The 18,905-nt window shown below is 35.9% G+C and overlaps 1 protein-coding gene and 1 long non-coding RNA gene across 6 annotated transcripts in view; one reads left to right on the forward strand and one right to left on the reverse strand.

Annotated features, from left to right (window-relative positions):
- The window catches only part of LOC139969646 (uncharacterized), a 335,050-nt gene that overhangs the window by 32,441 nt on the left and 283,704 nt on the right, over nt 1-18,905 (forward strand). The gene's annotated exons all lie outside the window — the stretch shown is intronic.
- The window catches only part of LOC139969635 (MAP kinase-activating death domain protein-like), an 84,806-nt gene continuing 67,873 nt past the window's right edge, over nt 1,973-18,905 (reverse strand). For all 5 annotated transcript variants that reach the window (XM_071974762.1, XM_071974761.1, XM_071974763.1 and 2 more), the window contains 6 exons: nt 18,058-18,165; nt 17,228-17,392; nt 16,054-16,129; nt 13,651-13,757; nt 8,878-8,947; nt 1,973-8,502 (listed from right to left, as the gene is read on the reverse strand). In XM_071974762.1, the coding sequence (XP_071830863.1) occupies nt 8,321-8,502; nt 8,878-8,947; nt 13,651-13,757; nt 16,054-16,129; nt 17,228-17,392; nt 18,058-18,165 (708 nt within the window). In that variant the 3' untranslated portion in view covers nt 1,973-8,320. The remainder of the gene's footprint in view (nt 8,503-8,877; nt 8,948-13,650; nt 13,758-16,053; nt 16,130-17,227; nt 17,393-18,057; nt 18,166-18,905) is intronic.

An 18,905-nucleotide genomic window follows, 5' to 3' on the forward strand; every position in this document is an offset into this window, starting at 1 on the left:
ATACAGCATGTCAAATTAAATTAACATATGTCGGTTTCTTGTGCTCTCATTGGACGACCAGTGTCACATGAACTAAATTGACATATGTAAGTTTCTCTGACTACATAAAGTCGATGCCTATTGTGCCATATTAGTCCTAAAATCGACATATGTCAAATTAAATTGACATATATATGTCAATTTGATTTGACAATTTAATATGATGGTTTCTTGTGCTCTCATTGGACAACCAGTGTCACATGTTGGTTTCTAGCGCTCTGATTGGAAGAAATCGACATATATCATAAATGTACGCTTCTCGTCACTTATAGGACGATCATTGTCACATGTAATTTTCTAGCGCTGTTTGGAAGAAATCAACATAAATCATGACAGAAATCGACACATGTTGAATTAAATAGACACATGTCGGTTTTTGTACCATGATTAAATTATATATGCATATTCATAGGCCCCAGAATCCAAACAATTGAAAGTAGAATAGCTAAAAGTTATATTCACATTGTTCTTTTCATTGAATTTGCTTTACAGAAATGCCAAATTTGGAAATCATGACCATGGAAGAACTAGCAAACAAAACCAGAGGTATTTTAATATGCATTTTAATTAGTTGTGTTAGTATCACTATCTTTGTAAGCCTAGGATGACCCATCCCGGTAGCTTTGCTTTTTTGTCAATGCCAATGACCATGCACAGAGCCTCATAGCTAGGCTTGTATAGTCATTGACATATGTTGATTATGTCCAATCAGAGCACCCAGGCCTCAAAAAGTGCCATCTGTATTGTCATCTATTGCGATTGAAGGTAGAGTGTTAACATTTTTCACTTTAATTTCCTACAAATGTGTGCTAATATATCAGGTCAATGTAAGCATACTATAGTCTATGGTAGGAAAATAACTTCACTAATTCATGGCTTGACAACTGTCCCATGTCCATCAATGAGGAAAATTCGGCTGACAAAAATAAAACTACAAAACCAAGTAGGGAGATGATATGGGGGATGTTAAAACTATCAGGCTCTCTTGCCTTGGCCATGAATCTTCCAAATGGAACAAACTTCTTAAATGTTTGTAAGAGTTATTCAACGGAAGCATCTCTCTACCTATCACACAGGCCAAAGTTTAATAATGATTGCTTTCTTCTTCTTTTGACTAGTAATTTTCGGTTAATTTGGGCTGATCCAAGGCCCATATAATCATATCCAATTTGTTCCTGTACTTCTTCCCGTTCTCCCACTTTCTTTCGTGATCGTAGTGGGTGAGAGTTCAGACGGTGAATATACCCCATCATCCCCACGCAACCAGTATACTAGCAAAACCTGGCTACTGGCATATCCTTCTTTCTCAAAAAGCCAGTCCACCCTCCCATGGTTAAATTTGTGAACTGCCACTGTGGGCAGACTTAATTGTGAAGTCACTAAGCAGTGGTATGCACAAGGATAGGGGGTCGGGGGAGGGAGGTAGGGAATCACTTCTGTGTGAAAACTACTCAAGAAAAAAAATATGTAACATAAGATGACATAGACACAAAAGATGAAATCTGAACAATTATTTCAATTTTTCAAGATTACTCATCTTAATTCTGTCCCACACACAAGAATACATATATGTATATATATTAATATATATGTACATATATATATATACATTTACATATATATATATATATGTATATATATATATATATGTATATATATATATATATATATATATACACACATACATCTGCTGTGTGTCCAAACCATTGGCCCACAAAGGACTACTTTTGAGAACTGTTGGGCAAATAATAAAGTTAAAGTAAAAGTCCAAACTGATATAAATACACATTGCAATTGAAACTAATGTAACACCCCCCCCCCCCCCCGCCACACCCACCTCTGTCTTTCAATATATCTTACAGTCTATAAACAAGTTTCCTCGGACTGATCCTTGATTACTACTTTTTGTCACAAATAGTACTTTTATTCCACATAATTATTCTTCATATATTCATGCTGCACATATTAACAAAAATAACACATCTGACAGAGTATTGCTCCAACACACAAAAAAAGGGGGAAAAAAGAAAGAAAAAAGTACACACCTCATTATAAGTAGTACTACCAACAATCATAATATATATTCCTCTCAATGTTTAATCTTGTTTTACCCACCCCTGATCTCTAAAGAGTAAAATAGGATAACAGCCATTTCTATTGCTATGGACAGGTTTTAACATGGACACAATGATATATGCTAATACATTTAATTATATAATGATTTCATACATGTATATACATAGAGGCAGTTCAATAGTAAAACATCTTTATTATGGACCTCCCCCCCCCCCCAAAAAAAAGGACTAATTTAAAGATTATATAATAAGACCTTTTTATATCTTTACTAAATTAGAAATTGATGTCACTTGGACTTACATATTATCATTTCTTTATAAGTCATTGCATAACGACATAGGATTCACACAGAGGTTATAAACTTACAAAATAAAGCTGCCCATGAGCTATTGTGAAACATATGCTTGTCCCTATCTATACACACAGGCTATAACCAATAGAATAAAGCTGCCCATGAGTTATTTTGGAACCTATGCTTGTCCCTATCTATACACATATGTTATAACCAATAGAATAAAGCTGCCCATGAGCTATTGCTGAACATATGTTTGTCCCTATCTATACACATAGGCTATAACCAATAGAATATAGCTACCTATGAGCTATTGTGAAACACATGTTTGTCCCTATCAATACGCATAGGCTATAACCAATAGAATAAAACTACCCATGAGCTATTATGGAAAATACATGTCCCTATCTATACACATAGGCTATAACCTATAGAAAATAGTTGCCCATGAGTTATTATGGATCATACATCTATCCCAATCCTGTGTTGAGAGAAATAAAAAAAACCTCAAAGCTTTCAGAGAAAAACTGTACTGACTGTGAAACAGTTATTTTAACAAGCTGCAGCCAAACATGTATATTTATGAAATCTCAAATTTACAATTACTGTCAAATTTAAAATTGCATTGAACGGAAATATTGATGGGGTGGAAAAATTAATTAACTTTGTAAAGGTCATGACCTTGACATAATTGAAGGAAACTCGTCAAGTCGGATATTCTTCCCTTTAGTTGTGCTATGCAACATGTTAAACAGAAATGCTGCAGTCAGCTGCAAAATCCCCTGCAGCAAGGCTGCATCTAGTACAAACAATATGGATTGTCTAGGAAGACCAGCAGTCATCATTGTGTGAACCTGCACAGTGGGAATCATCCCACCTGCAATCCCACCTGCACAGTGGGAACCTGCACAGTGGGAATCAGTGGGAATCCTTTGCAGCCCGGCCGCAGGATGCTGCAGCCCCCTCATTGTCTTTACTTTTCACACAATGCCTTACTACGTGCATATGTTGACAAATGTTGACAAACACAGAATTTGTGGGAAACTATAAAACCTTGCGAGATATTTGACCTATCGAACACAACTAAGTAAATGAGATGTTGGGGAGAAGTATTCCATATCGTAGAAATACAATACCCGAGAATACAACAAGATGGATTGAAGACTTAGGAATGGAAAAATAAAACCCCATAACATTGACAAGCTTCAAAATTTTATTTTACTAGTATTTTTGTGCAAGAGTTCTCAGAGAGATTTTTCAAAGGGCACACATAGCAAACAAAGGGAACATAATAAAAAATAACTTAATAAATAACGATAAACGACAAGGCTCAAAAGCTAACATTATTTGACTTGGAATTAAATGGCTTGAATCAGGTTGATATTTCATCAGCCACTCTCTTCAAGAAATAAGCACAACTGAAATCTATCTATGCAAGAGACATTCTCACATCTGTCAGAGGGGTAAATTAAACAGGACTAGCTCCGAAACCTTTTATTTTAACCTTTAATAGAACAATTGCATTTACTTCAAGTGGCCTACACATCATCTTAAAGCATATCCTTTCCATTACTGAGATTATACCAGTTTTGATCTAGCATGAAAAAAACTGACACATCAGCATGTCTGAAATACGGTTACAGTAATTCTTTGCTTGCAAAGTGGGCCACATTGTCCTTTAACCTTGACCGTATTATCGAAAGGACATAAACACATAACACACACTTTAATGTTACTGTTAGTAACTGTTGCTACCATGTATAGTGCCATTATACACACATTTTCCTGTGAAGAATGTTGGGCTAATATCTGGCATATAAGAGCAATTTTTTTTTTTACAAATATAATCTGTTTTCAAAACAGTCACATATAAGTTATTCTCACTTGCTGTGTGCAATTTTTTAAATATTTTCTTTTGTAGTTTGCATCTCGTTAAAACAGTCATATTTTCTACCGGCATGAAAGTGCTTAAGCAAGTCGAGACAATTTGGTTTGCAGGCCGGAAGATATTTTTTTATTTTTAGCAATATTTATGCGACTATATGGCTGTTGACCAGGATATAGTCGACCCTCCTCTGAAACCACAAAGAATTTCAACTAATACAACTTGAAGTATTTCATAATTGTTTAGTGTCTGTGGGTGGGTTTTAACACTTTCACCAAAGACTTGCCTTATATTCATATATTCACCCCTTTTTTTTCCAAAATATTTTTCTTTTTGCTTACTACAAGCTCACTTCTTACTTTATTCTACAAAACTTTTAAATTTGAGACAAATTGATAGAAAAGACAAGGAAAAGGAAAGAAAGAAAAGATAGGAATCATTTACAGAATCCTGAACCTGTGATAAATAAATATGTCAAAAGGATGAATGTGTGAACAATTAAACGTAGAATATTACCGAAAGTCTTTTTTTCCTTCTTTCTTAATGAAATAATCTGACAAATGAATTAATTATAGACCTGTATCAGAAAATCCCTATTGCACACTTTGCAGAAAGCATATTTGTGAATAACCAAGAAGAATTAATTTGTCAGGGTTGTGCTGCAGAAAATCATATTGCAAGTGGTTTATATAGTTCCAATATCAACAAAAAATTAAAAATAGCCTGTGCCTTCGTTTTTAGTTAGGCACTATAGCCTGTGCCTTTTGGTCAGTGAAGGAAATGATTTTGTACCGCAATGAGAAAGGTATCACGTTCGTTAACCATTAATTCCGATGTGGCATGGCTTAATGTTAAACCTTGAGTGTGTTTAATATTGCTAGAATATATTTTGCCCTTAGAATCGAAACGGAAAGCTTCTGTCCTAACAGTCAGACTATGCTTGCATAAAAGGAATTAGTAAACAATTCAAGTCCACTTCTCCATTAAGTAAAGTTATCCCTACATTTGTGCACTTAATGGAAACTACATCTTGTTAACTCGTTAAAATCATGGTCATTACATTGATCTTAAGTAAAGTATGTACTGTGCTTTATCACACCGGTACGAAAAGATATAATGAAAGTGCCAATCATATAATTTTCAGAGCTGGTTATACAGTAACAAATTGTTACCTTGTGGACACACTTTACTGACCATGTGAGGGTATCTTTTATTTTTTTATATAAATCTCTCTCACTATTTCCTATATGTTAAAAGTCTCTGCATAGCAGTTTTTATTGTTATATGTCATAACTCTATGAAATAGAACATTGCATGATACACAAAGAGATTTTTTTTTGGGGGGGGGGAGGGGGCAAATCGTCCTTATCATTGCACAAATGAGGTTTAAGACTACTTCAGTAATTACTTTGTATGAAGCTGGACTATCTAAGTAATGAAGTTTGTCAAACAATATGTAAACAACCAAGATACTTGATTAATTTGTACCCCACATGCCAGCACCTATCGACAACTTATTCAACCGAAATTAATTTTTAATTGTCTAGAACTATTTCAAGAATAAAATATATGATGAAAGTGTTATTATCGTAAATGAATGAGGAAACCTGGCATGAAGATGCTACGTACATGAATGTATGAGGTGACACTTATGTAGAACCCTTCAATGAAATGATATATTTGGTGCTAAAATCGGTGAAATTTGAAACCAGTTTTGAGATAATAAGAATGAACCAATGAAAACGACCTGAAAAGGATACAAAATGGACCGAGAAAAACATTGCACTTTATTGAATGAAAAAAAACGGATATTGTTGAAGTAGATGACGTAGATGAATAAATATATGTTTTCTAATCAGAGAAGTCTTTTGAAAATATTTATATAACAACATTTTTTTTATTCACTATGTTAGAGAATCAGTCAGAACTATTTTTCTGAACGTAATTGTTGTGTTTAATAAGTAAATAAAGCAAATCAATTTCTGTTGTCATTTAAAGACAGATACCTGAATATACAAAGAAAATTGTTAAATTAACATAAAATTTAAACTTTTATTATCTAAAAAAAAAAAATTCTTAAAGAGACCTCCTAAACTCTTTGGAACTAGACCGTTCATGTTCTGCAAATGTGAAGAGTTAATGGAAGTTTAACAATGTTAATCGTTATTTGCACAATTTTTTGTTGGGGGGGGAGGGGTGGGTTACTTAGGTTTTTATATTGTCATGCTGCAAAGTGAGAAAATTCTTTCACCCTCTGTAAACCTTTCCGAGTGGACAACATCTTTAATCACCGCGAGGAGGCTAAATATGAAATAAAATAACTCAGCAGTTATCAACAAGTAATTGTAGCCAAGATCACATGACCACTTTGAGATGGGCAAAAATTGTATTTTTAATATGAAGGCTTTTGTTTCAAAGATGTACATGCAGCGATTGTGCTGTAGTTAATATTAGACATCCCTAATACACATCCTAATATTAAGTATTTTTTCATAAAGTAAATAACAATATCAGCAGTAAGAATAAATAAGATGGGATTAGTATTGATATCTTTAGTATACTATAATATCTTCAAATTTGACCTCTAACTAATCGCTGGAATTATATGTTTCCTTTATGTACTTCTTATCCTATTTATAAATTTATATTTATACTGGAATAAATTTATAAAAAAGAAGAAGAAAAAATAGTGAAAAATACACAGTATGTGAGTTTAACTTTGTGCCATGTTTGTAGGCCTATCTAGTACTGAAAAACGAGGGAATGATTATGTCTTAACGTATTCTTACTTTGTTTTCGTTTCCGCTAGCCTTGGAAGCAGATCCTACTACGATCCAAACGTCATGCGTTCAAACTTTGATATATTTAGCCTAAACAGGCTTTTTGCAGTAGATGAGCACTTTTTTACGCTCTCCAAATGTTCATTAGAACGGAATGTTGGGTCTCACGATGGCAAGAGTCATATGATACTTATAACTTGTCTGCGGGTTACAGGTTGGTTTTATTAATGAAAGCTGAACAGTTAACCCATAGCAAGGAAACATCTGCAGATTAATGTATTTCATTGCTTTCATTATAAATGACCATATTTTTCAAGAAATCCATGGACATGACATTGACCCCCCTCCCCTCCCCACACATAATGACATCAATGGGATAGAATTATAAGTGTCTGTTTAGTGTTTTGGCGGTACTAAGTTTTCAAAGAAGTTTGTTGTTAAATGCCAAATTTTAGAACACCTCAACACACCAATCAAACATTTTTGTATTTTGAGATAAAAATTAAATTGCCAGAAAATTTGCTGGTAAATGGAAGTCTCCCATTATTTTATCAGGAAGGAGCTAATTGTAAGAAAAAATAATTGTTTACCACAGGAATTTCATGCTATGAAATTATTAAAAGATTTGGATTGCCTCTACAGTATGCTCGTTATTGTAAACAATCAAATCTTATATTCCAGCTGTCCATATGAACGAAAGGCAATCCATCCATCTGTCCAGCCGTCCAATTCATCCCTTATATCTTCTTTCGGGAGTTATCATGGGATGGAAGGCCGTACAGGTAAACTTGAAATTATTCAAGACAGCCTTTTTCACAAAAATGGGGGCATATTCCCGGGACATTATGATAATCCATTGATGGTACGATGGAATCGAGAGACTGTCCCCGGGAACTGGGGATGTCCGATCAACATAAACTTACCACTCTAGCAGACTTGCAATAGAACTACAAGAACATTTATGGTGTGAGTATAAACTTACAACTCACACCTCTTGCTGTGAGTTTTGAGCACCAAACCCTTGACATGAGTAGTACTCACTCTCTCCCTAGCTTCTACACTAGATGTAATGAAATGCCCGGCGAGTGCACAAGCAACACTGCTTCAACACAGCAAGTCAGGTAGTTAGTTAACTTTTTGATAATTGACGATTATACCTCCACGAAAACAGTTACGTTAAGACCGATCTTTGCGCTTTATTAGGTCACAGGATCGTGAAGATCCACGACCCAGATGGCCTTTCATCCTTCACGGCGTGGTCATGAACTCTCGTCTCCTCCCGGCCATTCTTGCCTCCATCTCCTTGCGCGTGTTCCCTTCGGAGTTTTTCGCGGTTGCGATGTAAGAGAAGACGCAGAGCATTGCATATCCTATCTCATGGGCCATGTTGGACTGAAACTTGTGCCTGACGTTACCTTTGCTCTGTTGATCTGAGAATGAAAGCAGGGGAGAATATTAATGAGATGAAAAGGTACACGGTTTATAGTGCCAGTTGGAGAGCTTGTGACATTTGACATCCCAGTCAAAAATATTCCCAGCTGAAGCCTGGATCAATACATTGAATATTTAAAATCACAACACAACACAGAATAAACTTGGACCCTACGCGAGATATTTTCATCAAGTTATTTGCTAAATGAGGTACTGCCAGCGAACAATTACCAACAAACACGATCGGTTATTTCAAAAGACCATCAAAATGTTGATTGTCTTCCACTATGCAACTTTCATAATGGATTTGTTACCAATTTCCTTCAAAAATATTTCTGTAAATAAAACAAGGAAGCGTAAATAGTGTCACTTACTGAATTCAACCAGCATAAACACATCTTTCTTTGTCTTGTATTCTTTAATGTCTTTCAGTTCAATGAAAGTCTGTTGGAAAATAGAACAAAAAAACAAAAAAAATCAATGGTTATCTCTCGTTTCTTTTCTTTCAAGTGAAAATTATTCAGTTCTGTAAATCCTGTTCTAAAACACAAAACTATTAAGTAATGAAAAATATCACAAAGCTATTACGACATAACTTTCAGATACCTGCATTTTAGGTACAAAACTGAATGTTCCATTGAAGAAATGCTTCAGGGTAGTATTACAAACATGGATGAGAAATGCTAGTTATATTCACATTTTTGCCGAAAAAAAATAAAAATGGATGACAATAGTGAAAAACTAACACTCGCTGATTTACAACCGATGCTCCACATTACCACAGGTTACTCCTGAGAAAAAGTGTTGAGAATGTGTAAAAGTCAGTTGGCCTAACTTTTCGATCCTAGCAGAATCTTCTTCAAAGGCTAAAGGCTAGGATCGAATCGTCAGGCCAACTTACTTTTACACATTCTCTTACACAGCCTCTCTAGTGGATAAGCAGTTTGCCAACAGTTTTATTTTATTTTGAAAAGGTGTTGAGAGCGCAAAAAAATCTGACACTGAAATATGTGGCAAACTGTGGCAACAACTGCATGAAAATGTGTCTTAGCCACTGAAAAAAATGGGTTTGAATGACAGAATTTAACAACTCCTCTCTTGAACGGCTGCCCATGAAGTTATTTCTCTCAAGTCTGCCACGCATATAGACACAGCGTTTCCTCGACGAGTCACACTTTTCAGAAACATTTCCACACACTTTCATGTTTCAGACCCTTATGTAGCCTACATGTGTGTCAACATGAGATTTTATGCATCTGCTTGGTTCACAAACCAGACCCTTTTAAAGGGAAAATAAAGACATCATAGGTTGTTTGTATTACTTCAGACCAAAACGCAAACCCAGAAAATCTGCATTTTTTTCTGGCTTCGGGTGCAGGAAGTACTGCATGACACTCACATTACAAAAGACTGGCATAGGATGCAATGATAGGTCGCGAAGGTTTGTTAAAAACCATTGAGAAACAATGAAACATAAAAAACAGGAAACTGAGAGATCTGAACTTAGTTCTGTACATCTAGAAAAAAAAACAAAAAAATAACAAGAACATTTTATTATCAACTAACTACGCAACTTGCTAGAAATCTCCAGCCAGCAAATTTAATATTATTCAAAACCCACAAAAGCATCATCAATCAATCAAGCATGATAAGCATAGAAAAGATATGAATGATATCTTAGTAAAATAACAACATTCTGCCAGATTCTGAAAGACAAAAAAAAAGGAAAAAAATAAAAAAAAAGTGAAAAAAAAGCAAAAAAAGAAAGCAAAAAACAAACAAAAACTATAAACATCAAGAACAACTAGGAAAAACTAAAAACAGACGAATGTCTGTCAACAGAATTCACTTGTAGTACAATAGTGGGTTTGACAAATAGCTGGAAATTTCAAGGTGCACAAAACAATTAAGGAGATCATGCTAACTTTGTGAGGAGACCTCATACACTCAAATTTTGGTAGCAAAATGAAAAAAAAAGAAAAAAGTTCAGGTTCATCTTTGAAAAAAAAAAAAAAAAAAACATAGTCAAGAACTAGGGTCACAGAGGGAAGAGAGATTTTGTCAGTAAAAAAAAAAGGTTGGGGGAAGGGGGGGTGGGGGTAAATGGAGAGTGGGGGGTTAAATCTCAGAATGTTTTTTTTTTTTTCTCGGTCAAATAACGGCTGTTAAATATAAACAACAGAATGAAAGAAGTTCAGTTGTAGGCACAATATGTCAGCAAGCAAATGGATCAAAAGCCACAAAATCTATGCAAGTACCTCAGAGTCCTTTGGATGACATGGTCATAACATGATGCAACGATGAGAAAGAGAAAGAATAGAGATGTTAAGCTCTTTGAGACGACGACAGATCTCCCGAGATGGTTACCCAAAGAGGATAGATAATGTTATGCGAAAAACAGCCCAGGCTGTTTTAAATAAATGAATATCTTGGAATTTATAAAAAAACTTCTGAAGAAAGGGGTTTTTGAGGTCAACAAAGCCGGTACGTTTTATGTTTATGTTATGTTTTTGTGTTTCCTACGTATCTTTCTTCATGTCCACAGCTGTAATTAAAGCTAAGTTAAACTAGGGAATAGAGTTTCATGGACAAATTTCTTTAAATGCAGTATATCCGATCAAATAAAACAAAAAATGTTTCTTTAACTCCCTGTTTTCAGCTATGTCAAAACAAAACCCGTCCTTTTAAATTTTACTTGTTTCGGGTTTGTCAGTGCACATTTTATTTTGAATCGATATTTCAAATTAAACACAGCCTGTACATAATATTAATGGTGAACTTTTGTCACATCAATTTCAATATTTAAAGGTATTTTAAACCAAGCTGATACTTAAGTCGATCCATAACTACTTTGCAACAGATGATTTAAAATGTAGCCTTTCAAGTTTCTTCGCTATCTAATTTACATCTTGTTTCAAGAACAGCGATGTTGGGCAAGGATCCAGGGTGTGTGGGGTAGGGGGGCAGTTGGTGTGGCACCTTATATCCCCTTTCAACACCCTACAAAACAATTAACTTAACTTGGTTAGCACAATTTTGCATGAAGATTTAATAAATAGACCTAATTCATGGCTTAAAATGCCTCAGAATGCAGAATGCACCATGTCACAACAAAAATTTTAATTTTATGAAGGGGATCCCCCACCTCCCCCTCCCCACTACATGTTGTCATCTTCAATGGGCCATCCCCCTCCTTTTAGAATCCTGGATCAGCCCCTGTACACAGCACCATAAAATGTGTACTTCTGATTATGCCTGCTACTAATAGTTAATTTAAGACCGATCTCCTGTATCAATTTCATGGACGCAAATCTTCCAAAATCAAGAAAGAACGACTCGAATAGCTAAGCCAGACTTTCAAAGTAATGGTGGATGACGAAAATTCTAAAAAAATGAAAATTAAAACCTGCTGTTTGCTTGAGAGCTGAGTGGATGAACTACCTGAAACTGTTTTTCATGAAGCTTTATTTCATAAAGAAAAAAAAAACGGTCAGACGGCTAGATCTATTACACCACAAGAACTCACGCACAGGACTTTTGGATTTCTTTTTTTTTTAAAGTAATCATTAACTTCGATGCAACAACTATCCGTTCTAAAAAGAGACCCTCACAAAGTTAAGCATTTTGCAGGCAAAAAAAAAACCTTCAATAAAATTACAGCCAAGCAAACATAATATGCAATCCCATGATGCTTTGCACTAGACTTTGAGTAGTGAGACTGAAAGTATGATCAAGCAAAGCAGGCGTTGGAACTAATGAAACCCATAAAAAAAAAAAAAAAATCTAACGAAGAAAAAGTGATAAAAGCATTCCAAAACAATGAGAAAGAGTAGGAAAGATATGATAGAGCAGATAACTGATAAAATATCCTGAAAACATATGAGAAGTGAAGAAGATAAGAAAACATACAATATGTGGTTGAACGATATTAACAACCACCTGCCACCCCCTCCCTCCAAACCGCCACCCTTGAATTCAAAATGCGGTTGAACGTTATTAAAAATCCCAGCCATCTCCTCCCCCAAACCGCCACCCTTGATTTCAAACTGTGGTTGAACTTTATTAACAACCCCCAGCCACCCCCTCCCTCCAAACTGCCACCCTTGATTTTAAAATGCGGTTAAACATTATTAACAACCCCCAGCCATCCCCTCCCTCCAAACCGCCACCCTTGATTTCAAAATGTGTTTGAACGTTATTAACAACCCCAGCCACCCCCTCCCCCAAACCGCCACCCTTGATTTCAAAATGTGGTTGAACATTATTAACAAACCCCAGCTTCCTCCTCCCCCAAATCGACACCCTTGATTCAAAATGCAGTTGAACGTTATTAACAACCCCCAGTCAACACCTCCCCCAAACCACCACCCTTGATTTCAAAATGTGGCTGAACTTTATTAACAACCCCAGCCAACCCCTCCCCCAAACCGCCACCCTTGATTCAAAATGTGGTTGAACGTTATTAACAACCCCAGCCACCCCCTCCCCCAAACAGTCACTCTTGATTTCAAAATGTGGTTGAACGTTATTAACAACCCCCAGCCACCTCCTCCCCCAAACCGCCACCCTTGATTTCAAAATGCGGCTGAACGTTTTTAACAACCCCAGCCACCTCCTCCCCCAAACTGCCACCCTTGATTTTAATGCAATTTTATTTCAGTTAACACATTTCAAGGTCAAAAAACATAATTCCCAGATGTATCCAATAAAGCTGTCAAATCTCATATTAATTTTCAGAGGGTCAAAGGTCACAACCTAAAGCTTCAAAACAGTCAAAAGGTTACTTTTTCAGATATATCCTCAGTTATGGAAAACTTGGAAAGATGTCTTCTTTTTATTTCAAGTAATTCTTGAACCTGACAAATTTGCAATGTAATTTTATTAGAAAACTTACCAGGTATCTCATGACAGATACGTCAAATAATTTCATTTGTCAATGTCTTGAATCCAATTCCATTCCATCCGATAAAATGGAATGAACAATTTTGGAATTCGTTAAGCAATACTGAAATATCTCACGCATTTAGCAAGGAAGTTTGGAGACAGTAAACTGACAAATTCTAAATCTAGCTGACTTATTACCTTACTGAAACTTAACAGAATATGACATCAAAGAGACAACATCCAGAGTAAAAACAAAGGCTTACCTTTGATTGTGGAAACTTGAGGCCAACACCCTCCATTGTCACTTGAAGTAACCCTCCCTCACCCGTTCTCATATCCTGAATTGGAAATTCTCCTCCAAGATCTGGTTCTAAAATGATAAATATAGTAAAAAAAAAGAAGATTTCTGCAATGAGGAACTTACAGGAATATCCCAGTGGCAGAAGATGTGACACTTGCATCCAAATTCTTGCGACAGTACACTGCATGGGTGGGTATATAATTTAAAGAAACCCGCCCACCCCCCTCCTCCCCTCCATCAGCTAAAATGAAGGGTGTACCAATCTATAGGATTATGTATGCAGACAATGTGATGCATCTCTATGGAGAAGAAATTCTTCCACACTGTTATACATGTAACATCCCATCTTAATATGTTGTCCCTAATTCAGCATATGGTTGATTGAATGTACACTATATTTTGATCGGCTTCACCTCGATTTTCCCAGTAGTGGACGGTCAGCAGGTGGTCGCTAAATGTTATAAAGGTTCTCAAAAGCATTACTTTCCTAGGATAATCTTCTTGTTTAGTTTTCACTTGAAACCTGATACATTTGGAATTTTTACTTAAGCTGTCACGGTTCTCTTAAAGTTTTGAATTTCATCGACATGAAAGTTATTTTGTAGAAATTATATTACTTTCCTCTTTAAAAGAAGTGAGTTAAATGTTATAGGATAAAACAATGACAGTTTTAGCTGATTTGACTACGATGACATCATTCACTCTTCTGTTGCCAGATGCATTCACAACAAAATTAACTATCAATCAAATTTGAAAAAAATTCCAATCTTCACCACATAAAATGCTTTGAAGATATGGTTTGCAGCCTAAAGATGCTGGAGTTTTCCTGCATTTTTTATTAAGCAAACAAATTCAGCCACCGGGATATCCTTTCACCATTTCTGGTAAAAACTGGATCCCTATTGGCTGGATTTGCCGCCTGGAATCTCCAAACTTCATAATTATAAGATAATGTAGTACATGCATCTTTTGCTTAGTCAGTAGTCCATGACTGGAGATCTCTCTCCATGAGGACTCGGCCACAAACCACCCCCCCCCCCCACCTCAGAATTGCTACTCAGAGAACATGAAGTTAGCTTGCTTCATAAAACTAGCTAAATGTTCTGATGTCCTGTGACCCCCCCCCCCCGAAAATATGTTTGGCAAACCCCTTTGTGTCACCGCTCTATAAAAGTCAATATTTTTGTTAATGCAAAGAGACAGCTAGAGCGAAACATGATACAGAAATGTTGGAGAGAATTAAATGTTGGTGGGCACACTGTGATATCCATTAGAATCGCAAGCAATTTTACGGTATAGAAAATGAATTATCCTTTGGAAGATTATGTTATTACAAGTTTTTTTGTCCTTCCCTCCTTCCTTGTTTCGGTTTCTCTTGCTTGTTGTCTTGATGGTCACTATTTAGTTCCTGGTGGCACCAATTATTTCAGGTCTACATTTCCAAAATGTTCCACTAAAATTGACCATACACTTTATAGTGTCACTTCAATTAAATCATCTACAATAGACCGGATCACATTGACTGGATCAGTCTCGTACCATTCAAGAAACACAGTCCACCAATGATCAAATAACATTACAAGTCTGAATTCCAGAAATGTCATACTACGGGTAGAATCAGAGCGTGCGAATCGCGGGCGACACTCACTCACTTCAATGACTTGGTGTGACTTGGCACTACAAATCATGGGCAAGTTACATGGGAGTGACAACAACATCTAACAAGAGCCCAAGGGACTATGGTTCTTTGCTTGTAAGTAATATTTACAAGGGAGCAGCACTGTCCTAAAATTGTTATGTGGTCCGATGTATCAATATCACAAATCAATATCAATATCACAAAATATCACAAATCAACCGTTGGTCCTTTTGAGAACCTGTTGAGGACCAGGTGTCTGATATGAGCAAGAATTGGCTTTTTTTCACATAACTCACAGAATCATCCTAACTGTGCTTATTAAGAATTTTAACAAAACCAAACCAAACCAAACCTTGATCTCTAATAACTTTGCACACAAAGGTTACAGAGGAGTCAACCTATGGACAATTTATATCGGAATATGGCCACGAAAATTCAAATAATCAACTTGAAAGAAACTAATACAGGTCACTGGAGGTCAACATGAGGTCAAAGGTCACCTAGATGTGGGTCGACTAATGGATTAACAATAGCATAACTCCCAACCTTGAGGGACATTTTGTTCTCAAGTTATTGCAAAAATACTAGTGTTTGACCCCTAATTAACATTTGTTGACCTTGGATCACATGACCGTTATGTTTGGAAACGATCCCATACCCCATTCACAATTACTCCCAAAATATCAACCATGTTGGACAAATAATTTGCAATTCACTGTTACTTACCGTTACCAATTCCATTCTTCTGTCTGTTTGCAGCCTTCTCCATAGTCTCTTTAATACAGTGGTACAACTCCTTACACTGAAACAGGAGATCAAAAATAACAGGTCAAAAATAATAGATCAAAATAACAGGAGATTAACAATAACAGGAGATCAAACTAACAGGAGATCAAACATAACAGGAGATAAAAATAACAGGAAATCAAAAATAACAGGAGATTTAACAATAACAAGAAATCAACCTAACAGGAAATCAAAAATGACAGGAGATAAAAATAACAAGAAATCAAAAATAACCGGAGATCAAATTTAGCAGGAGATCAAAAATAACAGGAGATCAAAAATAACAGTGTCATCCATTTTTGTCGAAAATGATCCACCATATAAGGAAGCCGCGGGCAACTTTGTAAAAAGTAAATTGCAACATAATGAGAAGTGATCTGATCAAAAACTCAATAATTACGGACAAATTATTATCACGACAACATATCTTTCCCGCTCTAGTTGAGTTTTGATAACTTTTGATAACTTCTGGGTTAGTTTTGTGGTTCTGATCGAATTACTGACATGTACTGATCTTAACACAACAGTTGTTGACAGAGTCTGATCCAGCAAAGCAAAGTTTCAAAAAACTACACTAAAAAACTAAATTAATGATTTTCAAGTTGGTTACATCACTTTTTACATTAATGACAACATGACATACTGTACTCCTAGGTTGGCTGTTAAGAACAGCAGATGTACCCATCATAACATAATCTATAATATATCGAAATAATATAATGTATAGTATATCGGAATAATATAATGTATAATCTCTCCGAATAGTATAATGTATAATATATCGGATTGGAAGGCATCTATTGTTTACAAAGCCAAACAGTGACACAAACACTTGGTTTAAAAGGCAAATGGCTTAACTTACAATTCACGTGTGGTGGCTATCTAATGTATATTTACAGCTCTTTTTGGAATTGTTTACAAGTTGGAAGACCATTTCACAGATGGGAAACCATGGATATCTTATGGATGAACAACCAAAGGTACCTGAGCCAACCAGGGCTCCAAACCCCTTCCCCTCCCCCCACGTGCTAGGTTTCGTTACTCCTTATAATCGTGATGAAACATTTGCAAAGTTTCATGGTTACGTTCAAACATTTTCAGTTTTATATCTCACCTTTTTGGTATAAAACTTATCTAATCTGGTAGAATTCTTCCCCTTCCGACTCAAGCAAAGGACCTTGGTCTTTGGACAGAAGGACATGTTGATGAGCCGTTCGTACCAACACCTATCGCAGACTGCCCCGTTGCCACTCCTGATGATGATGCAATCGTCACAAACCTGCCAAATGGGTAAAGAACAGCCGGTTGTGGTAAATATCATCCGGAAGTGAAAAAAATACTACTGAGAAGAAAGTACTTTTCACAGGATTTTGTGAAAAAGGTGCTGCTAATTATATCAGTGAACCCAAGATAGTGAAAAACTCCCCTAGATGAAGCAGTCCACTAGTTATATCAGTGCATAGGAAAGGTGATACCTGGTAATCTAAGTAATAAAAGACACAAAACCTAGCAGTTTTGTTTTTGAACCAACGTCAAGTAATTTCTATTTTTTATAAAGCCCTAATCCTCACAAAAAAGTATGCTCAGAGTGCGTAAACAAAAAGGTAATTTAACTACATCTTAAACAAGTATGTTTTTTAGCTGAGACTGTTCAATGATCCAATGACTTTCATGGGTTTTGGAATTTCGTTCCATTTTCTGGCAGCTGCCACTGCAAAAGAGTTGTATCCAAAAGACTTAAATCTCCACTTATATTCAGCAAATGTTTGTCACTTTTAACATACTCCAAAATATGATTTTGGAGTGGCAATGAGTGTCAAGCCGACCCACTGTATTTACTGTATTTACGTCCTGAAGGAAGGACATTCTTAGGATCACATGCTGGGAAGACATTAATTTAAAAATTGGTAAATATTAAGACTGGGGGAGGGGGGCCATATGTACCTCCATGAATAGGACGTCTCCATTGGTCCCGCTGCCTGAATGGACAACGAATGAATGCTTCCTCATCTGTCGACTGGCGGAGGGCTTCAAGTCAATGTCGTTACCATGCTGCAAGGACATGAGGCATTATTAACGAGATGATTAATAATCAAACACAACATCAACATGAGCATATTATTAAATGTGCCTGATGCTTATCTGAACCCTTCCCTTCAGTAATAGTTCGTAAGCTGCTGTGAACCACTGATTGGACGGCCCATATGGATTTCTCTTATAGTGCCTCACAGCCTATATTAGCTCTTAACTTATGTCAATATTCATGGGCTATTGTTCACTCTAGCTTTAATAAAACATAAAAAAATTAATGATGCCATTATGTCAGTTTGAACCAATTTTTCACCAAATCTTTCATTATATTAAAGACATTGAGCAATGGCTGTTTACTTTCCTGACGGAAAAATCCCAAGACCATCAATGAGGTAATTTGTCAGAACAATTCATGACTTCCTGTGGGTATGTGATAATGGCCTTAGTTGATGAAGGGTCACTTACAGTGCAAGAAACCCACGCATATATCTCACATTTGTATAGACCAACCAGTCAATCGAGGATAATAATGTCGAGATTAAATGTTTTTTTTCCTTCAAATTCTGAGCTTCTGAGAGTGACTGCCTTAGTTTCCATAAATCATAATAAAGATAATAAATAATAAATTACATTTATATAGCGCTTAACACAGCATGTCAAAGCGCTTTACAAAGTAGTAAAGAGACAAAGGAAATCAAGGAAAAAAAGAAACTAGGAATCAAACAGAAATATTTTATGTTGTTTCTTGAAAATACAAAGGG

Source organism: Apostichopus japonicus, chromosome 7 (genome assembly GCF_037975245.1).
Source record: "Apostichopus japonicus isolate 1M-3 chromosome 7, ASM3797524v1, whole genome shotgun sequence".
Lineage (NCBI taxonomy): Eukaryota > Metazoa > Echinodermata > Holothuroidea > Aspidochirotida > Stichopodidae > Apostichopus > Apostichopus japonicus.